The sequence below is a fragment of the Aquarana catesbeiana genome, linkage group LG12, assembly GCF_042186555.1.
Source record: "Aquarana catesbeiana isolate 2022-GZ linkage group LG12, ASM4218655v1, whole genome shotgun sequence".
In the NCBI taxonomy this organism is placed as follows: domain Eukaryota; kingdom Metazoa; phylum Chordata; class Amphibia; order Anura; family Ranidae; genus Aquarana; species Aquarana catesbeiana.
In genome coordinates this window covers 204,133,514-204,154,604 of record NC_133335.1, presented here as the reverse complement: position 1 = coordinate 204,154,604, position 21,091 = coordinate 204,133,514, and the positions used below count along the sequence as shown (strand labels likewise).

Below are 21,091 nucleotides of genomic sequence, written 5' to 3'. Positions count from 1 at the left end.
GGTCCCCAGAGAGCCCCTCCTTACATCAGGGTCCCCAGGGAGCCCTCCTTACATCAGGGTCCCCAGAGAGCCCTCCTTACATCAGGGTCCCCAGAGAGCCCCTCCTTACATCAGGGTCCCCAGAGAGCCCCTCCTTACATCAGGGTCCCCAGAGAGCCCCTCCTTACATCAGGGTCCCCAGAGAGCTCCTCACTTACATCAGGGTCCCCAGAGAGCCCCTCCTTACATCAGGGTCCCCAGAGAGCCCTCCTTACATCAGGGTCCCCAGGGAGCCCTCCTTACATCAGGGTCCCCAGAGAGCCCTCCTTACATCAGGGTCCCCAGGGAGCCCTCCTTACATCAGGGTCCCCAGAGAGCCCCTCCTTACATCAGGGTCCCCAGAGAGCCCCCCCTTACATCAGGGTCCCCATAGAGCCCCCCTTACATCAGGGTCCCCAGAGAGCCCCTCCTTACATCAGGGTCCCCAGAGAGCCCCTCCTTACATCAGGGTCCCCAGAGAGCCCCCCTTACATCAGGGTCCCCAGAGAGCCTCCCCTCCCCTTGGGGACCCCTGCAGAGACTCGGGGCTATGGGCCCTAGATTCGGGGCTATAGCCCCAAAAGCCACCCCCTAGCGACGACACTGCTGCTGTCCAAAGGTGCCCCTGTGCTCCTCCATCCAGAGTGGATGCTCTCTAAAACACGAGGTATGTTACTGGCCAGATCACCAGGTGAAAACAGAAGGGAAAAAAGCTAAAAAAAAAAGAAAACAAATGCAGCCACCACTTCTAATGATTTGTAAGCTGAAATATATTACATTTTTTTTGGTTTTGGATTTAAAATCACTTTAATGATAATCATACCCTCATCCAGTCTTTGCACGTACATGCATACAGTACATAGAAGGTCATCATATACCATATCAGCATTTAACTTGTGTAATTTCTTGGTTAACTTTGTGTTTTCTTCCCCATAGGTCTGTCCATTGGTCCAGAATGCCATTGTCACTAAACTGGAACCACTTCTTCAAACCCTTCCAGGTCAGCTGCAAAAAAAAAACATTCTGATGGCTTATGTTAAATTTCACGAGTCACTTAGGAATGACTCGAGTCAGCCAACGTATTTTTAGTCATTAGGCTTATAGCAAAGGGGTGGACTGCTTCCACTCCACCAGACCATGCCACATGGATCAATATATTTAATGATATTTTCAACTAGGAAAACTGAGATACATACAGAGGGGTTTTCCAGCTAAATTAAAAAAACTGTGGGGAGATTGATTCAGCACCCCATTGGTTGGCCCCCATCTCACTAATAACTCTCCTAAAACCAAGTGATGCCTTCGTTATCTATTTCCCTCTGGTGCCCCCAAAGTAAACTGAATCAGAGGGGTGCAGTCAACCTCCAACTCCTTTTTGTGGTTCCTGTGAGTGAACTTGGCTCCTAAGTTAGCTTTCTCTGGTACTGTGGATCTTTGTCTTTGCAGGGTGTGTGCACCATACTACTTATACTCTATATTACCAAAAGTATTGGGACGCCTGCCTTTACACGCACATGAATTTTAATGGGCCCCCAGTCTTAGTCCGTAGGGTTCAGTATTAAGTTGGCCCACCCTTTGCAGCTATAACAGCTTTAACTCTTCTTGGAAGGTTGTCCACAATGTTTAGGAGTTTGTCTACGGACCATTCTTCCAGAAGTGCACTTGTGAGGTCAGGTACTGATGTGGACGAGAAGACCTGGATCGCATGCTCCGCTCTAATTCACCCCAAAGGTGTTCTATCGAGTTGAGGTCAGGACTCTGTGCAGGCCAGTTAAGTTCCTCCACCCCAAACTCGCTTATCCATGTCTTTATGGACGTTGCTTTGAGTCCTGGCCTTAACCCGACAGAACCCCTTTGGGATGCCATTGGGAGCGGAGACTGCAAACCAGGCCTTCTCGTCCAACTTCAGTGCCTGATATCACAAATCCGCTTCTAGAAAAATGGTCATACATTCCCATAGACACATTCCTAAACCTTGTGGACAGCCTTCCCAGAAGAGTTGAAGCTGTTATAGCTGCAAAGGGTGGGGCAACTCAATATTGAACCCTACGGACTAAGACTGGGATGTCATTAAAGTTCACATGCGTGTAAAGGCAGGCATCCCAATAATTTTAATAATATAATGTATATACACTCCTTTTCCTCCAGCACTCACTCACTTGATTGCAGATCCTCAGTGATGTCACCCTTAAAATAGCAAAGGCCCATTAAAGGCAGGGACTGTGGGCCCCTAAACTTGGAAAGATTGGAGTGACACCACTAGCACAAATCACCAACTTCCTCCCACGGTCACTGGTCCCAGCACCACCTCTTCAGGCTCTGGCAGCCCACATGGCTGCAGCAGCCCCTTTCATTAGCCCTCCTGGCTATTTTTTCACAGTCCTCCCTGACTGACATTCCCAGCCATCCTGGAATATCACTCAATCCTTCCAGGCTGTCTCTCAGTCCTCCCAAGCTGCCACTCAGGAGATCTCCCGGAAGTGCTGACCTGCTCCTGCTGTCCTTTCCTTGCTCCTGTGTCTCCAGGAAGGATGTCCTCTGTGTTTTGTAGAGGGTCCCTCCAGTACCCAAGCCCCAGGCCTAAAGTCCCCCCCCCCCAGACTAGGGGGCTCCCTCAAAGGCCTCTGACAGTCTCCTTAGCACGCTATCTCCAATCTTCCACCCGACACTCACTCCCCCTCCTGCTGGCATGACCCAGGGTATTTAAGAGGTGCCCACTCCCTGCCAGCCCACTTGCTGGTGATTAGCTGGGGCTCTCTTCAATACTCCAGGCAGCTCCTCTTAAAGATGAACTGCAGTCTGCTCACATAATTTGTAATAAAAACATCTTTGCCATTCTGAAGCTTCCCTCCAACCACTTTGCATATTTTTTTATATATACTGTGATTCTGTACTTGCCAAATATGCTGCAGAAATCTCTATCCACTGAGTCTGGCTGTAGCCATTTTAACTGTGGGCATCTGAAGCACACCTCCAGCTCTGCAGCCCTGCAGCTCTGATTGGCTCTTCTATGACTCATCCCTCCTCCACTCTCCTGTCCCCCCCTCCTTTCCTAGCAAACTCTCACGAGAGTGAAAGAGAGGGCTGTGCATGATGGCATAAGCCTAGTCTTTTTAACAGACAAACAGTAAATGGGCTGTATAAGGTATTTACTGGAAGAAAAAAAATGTTTTACTATCCAAAGTTAAAACAAAAAGGGCAGAAGATTTAATAGATGGAAAGTTGAAAAAATTACTGAAGGTCCGCTTTAACCTCACACCCATTCTTCTGGAATCTTCTCTAAGGTTCCAGAAAGTAGGGGGAGGTACCAGAGGTGCTGCCTGATGAGTCATCCAGCCTCCCTGAGTCACTCACCCTGACCCAGAATCAACCCAGCCTGGCTCTCAGCCATGCTAACAATTTACCTACACTAACAAACCTATTTACACTGATTTAGCACTAGAGGGTGCTACATGCCCAAGAACTCACAAGCATTCCAACCCATCTGTTCGAAGAGTGTGCCTATTAGGAAGTATGGAATCTGATCCCTTATGGCAGGAAAAAGACAGTTTTGCATAGGCTTGTTAGTAGTTATCAAGGAATACCAATCTGGACAAATAACATTCTTTATATCATGTTTTTTCTCTCAGTGACAGCAAAGATTGACAATGTAGCTGCCATTGATTATTCTCTCACTGGCCCTCCACCTGTGACGGCAGCAACTGTGGATGTTGCACTGAAGGTGAGTTTGTTACTATTCCTTGTGCTAGTTAATTATTTCACTGCCCTGCGTTATAAAACCACATTTACTAAAATGTAAGGGAAACTGTTTTGATTGCTGCAATGGAAAACTGATTGTAAAAAAACATTATTCCTTCTTGACATATGAGTAAATCACACTTCAAATACACAGTTGTAGCGGGCACCTACTTTTAGTTAGGTGAACTTTTCTGCTAGCTTTCTATGACAGGTAAATTTAGACAGGCTGATGCTATTTGCAGCAGGCCTGTTTGGTTAATTTCCATATTTGAGTGACAGGTAGTTTATGTGTTGGTCCTGGGCCAATCATTAATTTGCTTGGTAATCCCGGGACTCTCATATAAAAGCGGGGTCACATGGTGCCCGAGAGAGTTCGAGTCCAGTCCTGCTCTGAGGAGCGAGAGAGCCAGCCTGGTTCCCGGAGGGGAAGTTGGAGGGTTTCCCCTCCGGGGAGCAACCGGAGCTTCACCCTAGCGAGAAGGGTGGAGATCCAATCCTCATGGAGGAACAGACGACATCTTACAGCGTGTGGTCGTGGATGTCGTAGGCCGCCCCTTCGGGGAGGGGAGCGGGCCACAAACAGTAACGCTGCGTACACACGGTCGGACTTTTTGGCTACAAAAGTCCGACGGACGCCGACGGACCAAGTCCGGCGGACAATCCGATCGTGTGTGGGCTTCCCCGGCCTTTCAGCGGACTTTTCCAGCCACAAATCTGACGGACTTTAGATTTGGAACATGCTTCTAATCTTTACGTCGTAACTGGACCCAGAAATCTGCTCGTCTGTATGCTAGTCCGACGGACAAAAACCGACGCTAGGGCAGCTATTGGCTACTGGCTATCAACTTCCTTATTTTAGTCCGGTGTGCGTCATCACGTACGAATCCGTTGGACTTTTGTGTGATCGTGTGTAGGCAAGCCCGGTCGTTAGAAAGTCTGTTGAAAGTCCGCCAAAAATCCGCCAAAAGTCTGTCGGACAGGCTGTCGGACTTTTGTAGCTGAAAAGTCCGACCGTGTGTACGCGGCGTTAGAGAAACTGAGAATCATTGCGGATGAAGTAGCAACGAAGCGGAAGGAAACTGGGCGATTGATCATTTATGAGTGGCACATGGACTGTTGATCACGTGAGTGAAAGCCCAAGGGAAGGGTACTACCAGAGTCTGAGGGTTGTTGGTGCACAAGTCAGTGAGATGGGCAGTAATGGCCTGTGACTTTGAGTTCAGCATTGCCCCGGGATTCCAATCAGTCAAGCGGGAGGAGTTGTGCAAGGTGGCTCTCCTTTAGCTTAATTTGGAAGTACCATGCCGGTGGGAAGTAGTGGTAAAGAGGTAGCGGTGAAGCTGCAAGTACACATATAGAGATATGGATCGTTCCTTTTAAAGTTATCCAGATGAAGTTATTCAGAGTGACTCTTTATCAATTAAAATCAGGGCAAAATCGTGGGTGCGTGTTATACGCCGATCCCCGCTAATTGTGATCTATCGGAGCGATCGCCGCCGACATTCACATAGCGCGTAGTTTTAAATATGGCGCCACGGAGTTCGGAGGGACTCGGCGGAGCTGAGCGAGCGCCGCTGAGATCGCAGTGACTGGGCGGAGCCGAGATACACATAGCCGAGTGTTGTCGGCTCTTTCCGGCGCCGCTCACAGTCACGCCCAGTCCTGCCCTATGATGGACATAACACAGGTCCAATGGCGGGACTGGGCGTGACTGTGAGCGGCAACGAGAAGAGCAGAGTACACTCAGCTATGTGTATCTCGGCTCCGCCCAGTCACCGAGTCCCTCCGAACTCAGCGGCGCCATATTTAAATCTACACGCTTTGTGTATGTCGGCAGCGATCTGTCCAAGGCAAGCATGTAATGGACACTGGGGGCAAGGCTGCACTGGGGCAAAGCTGCACTGACAAGGCTGCACTGGGGCAAAGCTGCACTGACAAGGCTGCACTGGGGCAAAGCTGCACTGACAAGGCTGCACTGGGGCAAAGCTGCACTGACAAGGCTGCACTGGGGCAAAGCTGCACTGACAAGGCTGCACTGGGGCAAAGCTGCACTGACAAGGCTGCACTGGGGCAAAGCTGCACTGACAAGGCTGCACTGGGGCAAAGCTGCACTGACAAGGCTGCACTGGGGCAAAGCTGCACTGACAAGGCTGCACTGGGGCAAAGCTGCACTGACAAGGCTGCACTGGGGCAAAGCTGCACTGACAAGGCTGCAATGGACACTGGAGCAAGGCTGCACTGACACTGAAAAGGCTGCAATGACACTGACAAGGCTGCAGATGAACACTGATGAGGCTGCATTGATGGGCATTTAAATGTAAGTTTTTTTTCCTTAAACTTCCCTCTTAAAAGTTTTTTTCCTTAAAATTCTCTCCTAAACTTGGGGTGCGTGTTAAATACGCTGATAAATACGGTAATTCTCTATTAAATCTACTTCCATTGTCCCTGAGTGAAGAGATCGTTTAAAATGATCTCCTGATTATCTGCAATTGTTCATAGATCTTTCTGTAAGAATCATTGAAAGATGACAAAGTAACGGAAGAGCATCTCAAAGGAAGTCCTTCTCCCATCCCAGTTTATGTTGATGAATAAAGCATTAAGAAAAAGCACTAAGGACTGTGACATTTAAATCTATGGGCTGCGAGGGTTGAGTAGTAAACATGAATTACGGATATAGCAAATATTCAGCCGCTCCTTCGGGGGTAAGCGCTACACAGTCAATCAGTATGATTGGCTGAGATGAAAAATGTCCCAATTTGCCTTAGTATCAGCACTGGCACCATATTTTTGTTGCTTGAAATGACTTTATCAAGTTAAAATAAAGAAGTTGTTATCAACTATAAAATTCAGGCACCAGTATCTTAAAGTGGAACATTAGTCAGAAAATTAAGTCCTGCTAGATCATTTCATGCTAGCCCCTGTTGCAGGTATAGCTATGTAAAACATTAAAAATAGGTGTCTATACTGTTTAAAATCCAGTAAGGCACTATCTCACCCTGCTCTGCACATGCTAAGTTGTTCTCCATTTTTCGACATTTTTAGGTACTGCCTAATTTGTAGAGGTCGATCTGCTGACAGCCTTAAAGCAAAATTAACCACTTAAGCCCCGGGCCATTTTGCTGGCCAAAGACCAGAGCACTTTTTGCGATTCGGCTCTGCGTCGCTTTAACTGACAGTTGCGCGGTCGTGCGACGTTGCTCTCAAACAAAATTGATGTCCTTTTTTTACCACAAATAGAGCTTACTTTTGGTGGTATTTGATCACCTCTGCGTGTTTTATTTTTTGCGCTATAAACAAAAATAGAGCGACAATTTTGAAAAAAACGCATTATTTTTTACTTTTTGCTATAATAAATATTCCCCAAAAATCTATAAAAAAAAAACATTTTTTTCCTCAGTTTAGGGCGATACGTATTCTACATATTTTTGGTAAAAAAAAATCACAATAAGCGTGTATTGATTGGTTTGCGCAAAAGTTATAGCGTCTACAAAATAGGGGTTAGTTTTATGGCATTTTTATTAATAATTTTTTTTTTTTTACTAGTAATGGCGGCGATCTGCGATTTTTATTGTGACTGCGACATTATGGCGGACACATCAGACAATTTTGACACATTTTTGGGACCATTGTCATTTTTACAGCGATCGGTGCTATAAAATTGCACTGATTACTGTAAAAATGACACTGGCAGTGAAGGGGTTAATCACTAGGGGGCTAGGGAGGGGTTAAGTGTGTCCTAGGGGAGAGATTCTAACTGTTAGGGGGCATGGCTACGAATGACACTTCACTGATCATAGCTCCCGATCACAGGGGGCAGAGATCAGTGATAGTGTCACTAGGTAGAACAGGGAGATTCTTGCTTACATTAGCATCTCCCCATTCTTCAGCTCCGTGAGACAATCACGGGTATCCCCATGGCGATCGAGTCCGCGGGACCCACGATCCTACTCACGGAGCTCCCGGCAGGGTCGTGCGCGCGCCACCGGCGGTGTGTACGTGTCCACGTGGCGGCAAATTCAAAGGGACGTACCTGTATGCCCATTTGCCCAGCTGTGCCATTCTGCTGACGTATATGTACATGCAGCGGTCGGCAAGTGGTTAAACCCTTAAATCCTTTACAGCCAAGGAAGGCGCTTCAGTTTGATCTGCCATGGTGAAGCACATGTGATCAGTTATGACTCCAGCCATTTGACAGTTTCGTTGAGGACACAAGCAAATGTGACAGTTAGCAATCCTAGCATTCCAGGAATTAAACTGATGTTTGAGACTATGAAATTTATGGGTTTAGTTCCACTTTGATTTACTGCTGCTCAGGGGCTCTGGGCTTCAGCAACGTGGCAGGCTCTAGCAAGAAGAAGTAGGTTGCCTCCAGTAATGCTGGAGGCAATTTACAGCACATACTAATTTTGGCAGCATAATTATTAATGTGGAATATACATTCCTTGCTAATGGACACTATTTTTATTAAGTTGTTATGGGAAAAGTTATGTTTTAAAGTGATTGTAAAGGTAAAAAAAATAACAAACATATCATACTTACCTCCACTGTTCAGCTCGTTTTGCACAGAGTGGCCCCGAACCTGCTCTTCTGGAGTCCCCAGGCAGCTCTCACGGCTCCTCCCCACGTCTAATAACGCCCTCGGAAAAGTGCTTCCCAGAGGGGGTTACCTTGTGGGCGCGCTCCTGAGTCCACCATAGAGGCCAAATGCAGGACTCAGCCCCGCCCCCCCGGCGCTCGCATCATTGGATTTGATTGACAGCAGCCAATGGCTGCGCTGGTATCAATCTATCCAATCAAGAGCCGAGAACCCCGGGCAGAGAGACAGCGCATCTCCATCGGGTCAATTTCGAGGGTTCAGGTAAGTAAAACGGGGGGGCTGGGTGGCTGGTCACTGACAGGTGTTTCTTCACCTTAAAAGCATAGGATGCATTAAGATGAAAAAACACGAAGGTTTACTACCCCTTTAAGAAGCTTGCAGACCCCTCTGCCAGACCAGAATATCCCACCCATTCTCATTTGGCAAAAGCTCCCACACTTTCTGGTAATGTCAAAAGCTTGTTTGCCCCCGTCCTTTAATGGGCCTCCTTACTGGCCAACGGGGATGTACATACGGCAGGATGGGAGGGGCAAGCTTGGACATTACCAGGAAGTGCCAGAGCTTTTTATAGGATTCCGTCATGTGCTCGTTTTTTTTATTTTTTGACCACTAACCCAGACTGCTACTTTCATGCTTGCATTTTTATGCACAGAGCATGACTCGGAATTAGGTAACAGTTTTTTGGTGTTTAAAGAGGAACTTCACGTTTATAACAAAAAAAAGTACTGCAGCTGCTGACTTTTAAGAATCAGGTACTTAGATTCAGTCCATAGATTCCAGCGCTGTCTTACAACAGCTGATTCTTCTTAATAGCGCAGATACCCAGTGTCGCCATTTTGGATTTGGGAGCCAGCTATAAGTTCCTGATTGACCACAGCAGACTTCCCACTGCTCATGCACAAGATTGCGTGATGCAGGGAGACTGGTTCTGCTCCCTCCTGGGACTTGTGGTGTATCCAAGGAGGCTGTGGGTGTGATACTGGCAAATTGGTACTCAATGCATCGCCACCACCCAATGGCGTCACTAGGGGGGGCAGAGGGGGCCCTGACCCCCCCCCCCCAACATTATGCTGTGCCCCACCATGTGTCCGTCCCCCCCCCCCCCCCCCCCAATTAAAAAAAAAAATTTTTTTTTTTTTTTTTTTTCTTTTTACAAAAAGGCAATGTCTAAGAGGGAGAGCATCCTCAGTCAGCTCCTGCGGGGGATTCCTCCCCCTCTCTCTACTCGCTGACACTGCATAATGTGAGCGCTCACACAACCACAGCCGCCCAATCTGCTCCTTCCCCTGCATCCTCATTGGCAGGGAGAAGAGCGAGCTGCAGGAAGGATTCCACCAGGACTCTCAGTTACTGAGAAAACAGACTGATTTCTCCCATAGGACAGGAGAACCAGCCTGTAAATTCCCAGAGATGCCAGACCAGCGCTGTCAATAGCAGGGGCAGGACAGCAAGAGGAGGCTGGGGAACCCTACAGTGGCAGAACACCAGGGCCCGGTGGCAAGACAACCTTTGCAACCCTGATAGTTCTCCCACTGCTTTGGACCCTTATATTTTCTTGGTACCCTGGTGACATATATCTCTTGTTTCCTGTCACCCTGGGGGGGCCCCAATACAGTAGGAAGGGAGCTCACTGCAGAACATGTGAAAGGGCCGCTGTGGGATCGTAGTAAAGGGCCCCAGTATATATATATATATATATATATATATATATATATATTGCATTTTATAGTTGCCCCCCTACTTTTGTCCCTGTCCCCCCATGTGCCTCCCCTAAATATGAAAGCTGGAGACGCCACTGCCCCCACCCCCCACAATACCTGCAATTGGGTGGGAGAGAATCACCTTTTGTAAGAAATTCCACTTTAAGCAACCACACAGTAAGTAAACATGCAGTATCGTTGGCCCAGGTGTCTCTGATGCCACGCAGATAGTCTTGGAGATGGGCAGAGAAGTTTGATGGACAGAAAACTGGAGTAGGGGTATTTTCTCTGGTGGGCTGCAGCAGCGTATTTATGTTTAGGTGCCCATTTCCTCTATTCCATACACTAAGGAAAACCCTCTGACAACTTCTGTAACTCACAAAGTAGTCACATGTTAGTATCTGCATTCATAAATGTACTGTACACAACATGACATGACTCTGTAATGATGTTCATTTATTGTGTTTTCCACAGGGAGAATTTTTTGAACTGTCCCATCGTACTCCTCCTCCTTTCTCACCACCATCGCTGTCCTTACCCGCTGACCACAACCTCATGATTTACTTCGGAGTCTCCGATTACTTGTTTAACACCGCTGGTTTTGTCTACCATTCAGCTGGGAAACTCGTCTTTAATGTCACTGATGACAAGGTATGCTAAAGACTAAACTAGGTGTTCTGGATAGTATACAGTATATGAGGTGTGGTGGTTTCTGTAATGTACAGGGTGCTATGGGGAGCGGTAAGACAATGAGGTAGCTGTAGGAGTGACTGTTACTGGGTTTGGTGTCCTGGTAAGGTCCAGCTGTGGCACTGGCTAAAGAATAACTTGTGGAATGGAGTAATGGCACTCGGGTCCTAGGACTTTTCACATTCCCTTCTAATGGGTCTAATGTCATGTACACACGATCGCAAATGCCGCCAGCAAAACTCTGATGAGAGCTTTTTGTCGGAAAATGTGACTGTGGTCTTTTGCTGGCGGAATTCCAGCCAGCAAAAGATTGAGAGCATGTTCTCTATTTTTCGGTCGGGAAAAGTTCCTATCCGAAAATGCGTTTGTCTGTATGCAATTCGGACACGCAAAAAAATCAGTCATGCTCGGAAACAATTTGACGCATGCTCGGAAGCATTGAAATTCAGTTTCTCAGCTCGTTGTCGTGTTGTACGTCACCGCGTTCGTGACGGTCGAAAGTTCAGAGAACTTTTGTGTGACCGTGTGTATGCAAGGCAAGCTTGAGCGGAACTCTGTCGGAAAAACCATCCAAGTTTTTTCTGACGGAAATTCTGATCGTGTGTACGCGGCATAAGAATTGTATTTCAGTAGGGTGTCTACATCAATCTTTCTCATCCAGGATTCAGTGATACCCTAGGGTTCCTCCAAAGGTTGCTTGGGTTTCCTTGAGCAATTTATGCCTCTCAGATATGTAACCGCTGACACCAATAATCTTTTTAGCCATTTGTAAGGTGAACATTCTTCCCACTGACCACCAATTTAAAGAGCATTCATCCCACTGACCAGCACAATAATGTACCCTGAGCTGCTGATATAGTAATTACTGGTAGGGGTTCCCTGAGACCTGAATGTTTTTTTTCAGGGTTCCTCCATGAGAAAAGGGTTGAGAAAGGCTGGTCTAGAGACTAGGCCAGCAGCTGCAAACCAAACGGGTCCCAACACTGCCTAAAAGCTACTTCTGAAATACAGAAAACATTTGATGTGTGATGAATGGGCAAGCTTTTGGCCATGAAATGCACTGGCCTTTAATATAATCTTTGCCTGATCTTTTATGGAAATAAAGTCGTTATTTTGGACAGAGGTATGGCGCTTTATCCATACATTCCTTCACTAAAAAAAAGATTGGATCTTTGTCACTCACTGCCCCACCAAAAATATCATACAAGCATTTTTTTTAAATCAAGGAAAAGTTTAAAAGTTTGAAAGTTTAAAGTTTACAAGACTGCTCTAACTGCTGATGAGAAAAGGTATTTAGCAGTTTATATTTACTAAAATAATGGCAATTCCATGTTCTGAGTACTTAGGGAGACCAGATATAGTGAATGCCGTCTCCTGGGTTTAGTAACACTTTAAATACAACATTTTATACCTTTATAACAACGAGATGCTGGGTCATTCTGCAAAAATACAGAAATGAAGGTGAATCTAAACCGAAAATTTCACTTCAGTACTCAGGAAAGTTACAAAGAAACATGATTTTTATTAGGTTCAAAAGATATACAGCGGGTAAAATAAGTATTGAACACGTCACTATTTTTCAAGGTAAATATATTTTTAAATGTGCTATTGACATGAAATTTTCACCACATGTCAGTAACAACACATGCAATCCATACATACAAAGAACCAAAACAAATACCTTCAGAAATTAAGTTATGTGTAATAAAATGGAATGACACCGGGGAAAAGTATTGAACACATCAAGAAAGGGAGGTAAAAAAAAGCATGGAAAGCCAAGACACCAGCTGAAATCTATCAGTAATTAGACAGCAATCCTGCCCCTTGTCAGTGCAAATTAATATCAGCTTGTTCAGTCTTAACTGATGGCCTATAAAAAGGTGTCTCATTACCAAGGTGTCACACAAGAAACATCTTATGATGGGTAAAAGCAAAGAGCTCTCTCAAGACCCCTGCAACCTTATTGTTGCAAAACCTACTGATGCTATTGGTTACAGAAGGATTTCTAAACTTCTGAATGTTCCAGTGAGCACTGTTGGGGCCATATTCCGGAAGTGGAAAGAACATCATTTCACCATAAACCAGCGACGACCAGGTGCTCCTCGCAAGATTTCTGACAGAGGAGTGAAAAGATTTATCAGAAGAGTTCTTCAAGAGCCAAGGAGAGCTTCAGAAAAGACCTGGAATTAGCAGGTACAATTATTTCAAAGAAATCAATATGTATTGCACTCAACCGCCATGGCCTGTATGCACGCTCACCACACAAGACTCCATTGCTGAAGAAAAGATGAAGCTCCTTTTAAAGTTTGCTGCACAACATTTAAACAAGCCTGTGAAATACTGGGAGAATATAGTCTGGACAGATGAGACCAAAATTGAACTCTTTGGATGCATAATACACACCACATTTGGAGGTCAAATCGCACATCACCCCAAAAACACCCCCTGTTTTTCAGCATACGGTACTGACAAACTTCATATCATTGACGGAAAGGTTGAGTGGAAAAATATACCAAGTCATTCTTAACAAAAATCTGCTGCCATCTACCAGGATGATGAAAATAAAACAAAGGTGGACATTTCAGCAAGACAATGATCCCAAACACAAAGCCAAGGAAACTCTCAATTGGATTCAAAGAAAGAAAATAAAGCTGCTAGAATGGCCTAGTCAATCGCCTGACTTGAATCCCAAAGAAATTCTATGGAAAGAACAAAAGATCAGAGTTCATAGAAGAGGCCCACGGAACCTTTAAGATTTGAAGACTGTTTGTGTGGAAGAATGGGCCAAAATCACACCTGAGCAACACATGCGACTAGTTTCTACATATTGGAGGCATCTTGAAGCTGTCATTACCAACAAAAGATTTTGTACCAAGTATTAAATACATTTCAATTAAATACATTTCAGTTGGCATGTTCAATACTTTTTCCCTGTGTCATTCCATTTTGTTACACATAAGTTAATTTCTCAATGTATTTATGTTAGTTTCTTTGTATGGATTACATGGGTTGTTATTGACATTTGGTGAAAATTTCATGTCAATACCACCTTTAGAAATATGTTTACCTAAAAAAATGGTGACGTGTTCAATGCTTATTTTACCCGCTGTATTTCTGTACTCGCAACAATGTAGTTAGCCTGAGAAAAGTAAACTAATGCAACCTCTACATTTAAAGCTGAACTCCAGGGATGATATATTTTGCATACTTACATTGGGCTACTTAAACAGCCTCTAAAGTTTTAAATGGCTGTAGTAACCTGACCTTCTACAGTGATGGGCACAATACTCCATCTGCTTCTGGTCACCATTTGGAGAACATCTTGTGATTTTCTCAGTGAATGCAAATCATTCTCTGATTAAACAAGGTGGAGAGGATGGGCAGTGACATCACAATCTCCACCTCGTCCAGAAAGAGAAGTGTTCTCTGAATGCCAGGGCCTTAAATAGTCTCTGGTTGATCCATGATGGCTGCTTGAGTCACATAGCATGGCAGCATCCATTGAAATTACTTCCCCAGTGACCCAGGAAACCATAGAGGAACCTAGTTCCTTCTAACTTCCTCTCCAACAACAGCGGAGAGTGCCACCTGCCGGAGGGGTGAGGGGGGTGTATGGTGTTGGGTCACTTTTTCTGTAAAGGTGAAATTTAAGGTGCACAAACCTATAGAAGCCAGCTACCATCCTTTACTGTTGTAACTGCCCTGAGATGAAGGACTAATTACTAGGCATGTGCAATTAATTTCGGTCCAAATTCGTTTAACGAATTTCGGCAAATTCGTTAATTCGGGAATATCCGAATTAACGAAAACCCGTTTAACAAATTTTTTCCGAATATTCGTAAATTCGATAAAATTGGGCATTCGTAAATTCGGGCATTCGTACATTCGCAATTTACGAATGTACATTCGTACATTCATACATTAGTAAATTAGTGAATTCGTAAATTTGTAAATTTAAAAATTCGGAAATCTGAAATAATAGTTAACTGATAATAACTTAACTATTAGTAATTACTAGTAACTTTTAAATTATAGGTATTGTAATTTCCTTTCAAATTTGGCTGTTAGTGAACGTAACACATACAAATTTATCCAAAGTTATGAATGATCCGCAAAAACGGAATGGAACGTAATGAATTAATAATAATAAATAACAATAATAATAATAACAACGTTTTATTATTATTATTTATTATTAATTTGTTCCGTTCCATTTGTTTAGATGCAGCATTTGTTTTGGATAATTCGTAACTTCGGATAAATTTGTATTTGTTACGTTCACTGACAGTCAAATTTGAAAGGAAATTACAATACCTATAATTTAATAGTTAGTTACTATTTCAGATTTTTGAATTTTCGGGTTTTTGGATTTTCAAACTTCGAATTTACAAATTTCCGAATTTTCTAATTTACAAATGTACGATTTTACAAATTTACGAATGTACGAATTTACGAATGTACAAATGTAAAAATGTACGAATGAACGAATGTTCGAATTACGAATGAACGCATTTACGAATTTACGAATGAACGAATTTACGAATCGCGATCATAACGATTGACCCGAAAAACGAAAAAAAATAATAAACTAATGAAACGAAAACGAAAATGAACGAATTTTTTGGCTGTGCACATGTTTACTAATTATTCGAAAAAGGGGTCCTTGTTTGATTTGGCTACTACTCTTGAGGATTACTGGACTTTTCTTGATTTTCATGTGGCAGACTCTGCACTCCTGACCACCAAGGAAAGACGGTATTTCATAAAAAGAGTTCTTTACATCCGAAAAAATTTAATATACACTTTATGTGGAATATCATGTAACACATTCAATAAAATATGTTGGCTGCTATTGCATACAAATAAATGTAATTATGTTCATTTTTTAGATTCCTAAAGACTTTAGCATTCGGTTAAACACTTCTTCATTTGGCGCACTAATACCTCAGGTAAGAAACAAACTGTGCTTCTATTTAGTACCAGAAGCCATGAAAACAACATATGGCCCTTTATCCTGTTTGAACCTAAATTAATAATAAAATGCTCAATGTGTCCTAAAAAAATAAAAAGAAGCAGTCTTCACTGCAATTCTTCTGCGCTGTCCCCCAAAGACTCTCATATCTTTACTACTGCTGTTCTACTGGGTTGAATGATGCCCGTAATTATTCACCCTTCTTCCTGTGAGCCAAGGCCGCCCTGGTCAAACCCACGTTACTACATTGTCCAGGGCTCAAAGAACAATAAAGCAGAAAAAAAAATGTTTTAATTATTTTTTTTATTGCATGGAGCGGGAAGGAGAGTCTAAGGAGTTACTGACTGGAGTTGGGCTCTAATATTATTTGAGGCTCTAATCAGTATCAGTATCCAAGCAGCCTAATTTATAAGGGGGCAAAAGGGGCAACTGCCCTGGGCTCCCTGACAGGGACAGAGCTTCTCTCTATATGTAAATAATATAAAACAATATAAAAAATATAAACCGTTATATAAAATAAATAGTAATAAAATAATATATAATAATAATAAAATCCTTTTTTTTTTTTATGTATCTTGGGAAGTAATACGTTTCCTGCCATCCTCTGTAAAAGGTTTTACTCTGGACTGGTATATTGTATCGTTTTTAATAACAAATTTTGGAAACGAACCGCACATAGAGCACTCCTAAGGAAAGTCGCCTATGACTGCATGTGTGTATGCACAATTGACCTCAGAATGATGTTGTGTCATGCATTTTGAAAATGAGTGACTGTCGTTGACAATGTGAACCAACGCTGTGTATGAGGGGCCCCCTGAATCTGAAGCCCTGGGCCCTCCAAGGTCTAAATCTGGCCCTGGCTCTAATCAGGCATCTACTGGCACACTATCATCATCTGAAAGTCCCACTGCTCTTCACTGGAACTGTCCACGTCAGTCAAAGTAGTCCACTATTGTTAAAATACTAAAAAAAAAATAGTATTTTCCTTTATTTCTCTTCTGACAGTTAAATAGCATCTGCATTGTGAAAATACTGGAGTCCTATATGAGAGACTAGCGTGATGCCAACACTGATTTGTACCACCATCCAATGTTCTTGTCTGGTTTTGTTACAGTTATCCAAGATGTACCCAGATATGCTCATGAAACTCAAGGTCTCATCTAACTCAGCACCATTTCTAGATATCAAACCAGGAAATTTGACTATTTCCCCAAAAATGGACATTCAAGCTTATGTGATCTTACCAAATGCCACTCTGGCTCCAGCTTTCCTATTAAATGCGGTAAGTTACACTTTTATATCTATGTCAATAGATTTTAGAATGTTTCATAAATAGAGGCTAGGTCCACCAGAAACTGATTATATGTAGTTTTGGGTTACTATTAGTAGTTATATTAATGAATAATTTTATTGGGGCAGTTTCTAGTTGCATGTTATCATTAGCACGGTTTATGATCCAACTCCAACCATGGCCATTATGAAGCCAAAAGAGGTAGAATTTTTTAATGTACAAGATATACAGTATATTGTCCAGTTGTATCTGACTCCTTGCAATTCTATAAGCCAACCATCTAGGCACCATGTCTGATATGCTTGAAACCACAATGCCACCCAGGCTTTCTATAATGTAAAACAAATCAATGATTGTGAAATCCAGAAATGAAAATGGGCCCGCATATTCCAAAGAGGTATAAAAAACTGGTCATCTGTTCAATTCACCCAAATGTTATTAAGTGGATTGATCACGCCACCAAAGTCTCAAAAACGCACTCAAGTAGAAGTACTCCTAATGGTGTTCAAAACTAATGCTCCATCTGGTGCAGCCTTCCTCAGATCTTTAAGCAACTGCAAAAACACACGCATGAGGGTGCAAATGCCTAGTGCATTACCACCATACATCTGTATGTATGGTGGTAATGTCCCCCAAAACACGTCAGCCTTCCAACCATGCAGTACATGGCTAGATGACATTGCCTACAGCTGGAGATTTTATGTGATACGCCTGTTGTTGCTTATGTTTGTAAGTATGCAATTGTCTTTTAGTATTAAATAAAGTTGTATGGTGGTATTGCACTAGGCCCTCCTGTGTGTGTGTGTGTGTTTTTGCAATCAAGTAGGTTGAGTTTGAGTTTCCATTTTGCATACAAGAGAGCAATAAGGTGGTGGTTAGGAAGGGTAGAGGAGATAGATGAAGGAGTGGGAGGTAAGTGCAAAGAGGAGGATAGAAAGAGGAGAGAACAAGCAAAAAAGGAGGGGGTTAGCATTTTTTGGATATCAGGTACAGTTAGCTGCAAGCAGCAGGGTGGTGATGGTGGAGGGGATCTAACTGGGTATAGATCAGGGAGTACACTGGAAAAACAAAACAGAGGGTGCACCAGCCTTGTGCATTACCTTAAAAACTCTTTTTATTGAAGACATTAAAATGATGTGTACTCACAAATAGCACATGATATATATCAGTATTTATAGTGACCCCCACACTCTGGTCCAATGCGCCATTCTCAGTGTAGGGAAGGCACTTCCAGTGGCTGGTGCAGGCCCCGAAGAAGAGGGTACCTACCCTAAAAACACGTCAGCCATTGGCTGTGCCTTCCCTAACCTGGCACTGTGGACTAGAGTGTGCAGGTCACTGTGGATATTGATGAGCTTGATATCATGTGTTGTTTGTGAGTACACACCACATCTGTTTCATTACTTCAATAAAAATAGTTTTTAAGGTAATGCACAAAGCTGGTGCGCCTTTTTTGTTTTTCCAATGTGCTTTTTGGGCTTCCCCAATCCTCAGCAGGCTGCAAAGTCTTGCCCGGCTTCAGGTTGTCGAAGACCTAAGGTCCTCCATTGCCGGAAACCCCCACCTTGAGGGAAGGTCTTCGTTTTGCTTGTATAGATCGGGGAGCCCTGAACTTTAGGGGAGTTCTGTGGATTTATTTTTATTATTATACATGATTTATATAAGGCCAACAGTTCATAGCACTTTACTTAATAAAGGTAGACAGTACAGTTACAATACAATTCAATATAAGAGGGCCTGCTCCTGACGGCTTATAATCTAATAGAGAGGGCAAGTGGTACAAAAGGTAAAACTGTGAGGGATGAAGAGTCGTAAAAAGAGGCGTATTTTGGAGATGTTTCAGAGGTGAAGTGACTGGATTTGGGGTTGAAAGGACAAGTCAAAGTCTGTGATTACAACTAGTGCCCTAGCATGAGGGGAGGGACTGATAGTTGTATTACAGATCTTGATGGAAGAGTCAGGGAGGAGGACAAGGGCAGGGGAGAATATTTATGTCATATTACGGTGTAGCTGGTACATGTAAAGGCAGTTGAGAACACTTCAAACTCCACGGTGGAATTACGGTAGGATAATTTTGCTTCTGTAGTAACCATCACATTAAAGAAGCCAGGGGCCAACTCAGCACACAAGGCTCCAACCGTAAAAAAAAAATATTTTTAGCGGAGTCACCCTTAAATTTATAGACATGCTTACTCAGCTTTTATTACTTTGTTTGCTCAGTGTGAATGCAAAAGTGCTCTGCTGAATTTTTGAAGTGTTTAATTATGCATCCAGACATCTTTTCACAGAAGGAAACTGAACACACTTCACTCACTGATGTAGAAAGAAGCAGGAATCATGGTCAATAAGCATAGCCCCATCTGTTGTGTCTGCTTGAACAGACCATGGATGTATCCTACTACTTTCCAGGGCTTCTGCTATTGCCATATGGAGGGGATTTTGATATTGGGGTCCATAATGCTTTAGTTCCTCCCTAGTGAAATTTGTTCCTGTGTATGCAGAGTACTATATCATCTGTTAGCTCAGTTGGAGCCGATGTATTAAATAATAAAGTGTTATCCAGAAAAAAAAAAATCCAGCTGTAATCTTTTTTTAAAAAGTAGGTAACATAATACGTGAAACAATATAATTGCTTTGCGTTTTCTCTGTGACTCCGCTGTAATGATTGCAAGCTGTACATATCTTTTCTTGTCATCATCCCTGCAGACAACAAGCGCTCTAGTGAAGGTAGCTATAAATTCAGGAAGGATTGTGGGTAATCTGGAACTGAGTAGGTAAGCACAAGCAAGTTTTAGTTCTATCAACTTTGCTTTTTCAAAAGCGATATTTACTTTTTTATAAATGTGTTGGACATATGCGCTTCACATAAAAGAACCCAACTTCTGTTGACAGCAGAGATGGCAATTACCAGCAAATTCTTTGTTTGACTTTTATGTCTTTGTGTTGTTTATAGGATACAAATGGACCTTAAACACTCTGACGTGGGTCCTTTTTCCGTAAGTATTGGGAATGTAGATGAATCTGATTAAAACAGCAATTACAGTAGTCAATCTAAAGCATATAAAGGTGCAAGATTCCTTCATTGATGCTATACAACGTGGGCAAATCTCCCGCTCTGCTTATAGTATTTTCACAGCCAGCGGCAATCCGATGCATTCAGTTCCATGATGTTTCAACCAATGATTGTCAGGCAGGAGGTGGCTAACAGGGCCACCCACTGAGCGAGATTTGTATCGAACATATCCATGGTACCATGGGCGTCCACAGAACTTTTTTCAGGGGGGGCGTCATTTTAAGGTCACCCATGCTCTGCCCCTTTTCGACAATTTCATGAAGGGGAGGGGCTTTATCACATAAAGCGTGCTAACCCTCCCCCCTTCCACTGCCACATTTGGCATGTTTTGGGGGGGAGAATGTACCTGGTTTTGCCGTGGTGATCTGAGCCACATACAAAACCATGTAAAATAAAAATGCTGCAACCACAGTGAAGGTATAAATAAACATACAATTAGGCAAATGATCAATTAAAAAAAAAATACACCTGCATGGTGCAGCACTGGCTTAAAGAGGAGCTCCACCTTAAAAAAAAAATTATTAAAATCCAGCAGCTACAAATACTGCAGCTGCTGACTTTTAATAGATGGACACTTACCTGTCCCAGGGTCCAGCGATGTCGGCAGCTGAACCCGATCAATCGCTCGGCTCTCGGCTGCCCCCGTCGCCATCCTCTGTCAGGGAATCGGGAAGTGAAGCGCTGCGGCTCTGCACTGGTCCCTGTTGTGTTCTGGGAACTGTGTGTTTCCCAGAACACAACGGGGGGGGGGGGGGGCATCTGCGGATATTCTGCGGCTGTCTAAGCCTGGAAGTGGCTGCAGATACCTGTATTACACAGGTATCTGCACCCCCCTCCCCCCTGAAAGGTGCCAATTGTGGCACCGGAGGGGGGGAGGAATCCGATGAGCGGAAGTTCCACTTTAGGGTGGAACTCCGCTTTAAGCCAGTGGAGATCTTAAATTCTATAAGGGCACAATAGCATCTTTATGGGTACAACAGCAGCTTTATGGGCACAATAATATCTTTATGCT

At 43.6% G+C, this 21,091-nt stretch overlaps 1 protein-coding gene across 1 annotated transcript in view; it reads left to right on the top strand.

Annotated features, from left to right (window-relative positions):
- Positions 1–21,091, top strand: part of LOC141113441 (bactericidal permeability-increasing protein-like) — a 67,261-nt gene that overhangs the window by 33,349 nt on the left and 12,821 nt on the right. The window contains exons 6-12 of the mRNA XM_073606534.1: positions 955–1,018; positions 3,648–3,739; positions 10,528–10,704; positions 15,633–15,692; positions 16,830–16,997; positions 19,713–19,780; positions 19,960–20,002. Of these exons, the coding sequence (XP_073462635.1) occupies positions 955–1,018; positions 3,648–3,739; positions 10,528–10,704; positions 15,633–15,692; positions 16,830–16,997; positions 19,713–19,780; positions 19,960–20,002 (672 nt within the window). The remainder of the gene's footprint in view (positions 1–954; positions 1,019–3,647; positions 3,740–10,527; positions 10,705–15,632; positions 15,693–16,829; positions 16,998–19,712; positions 19,781–19,959; positions 20,003–21,091) is intronic.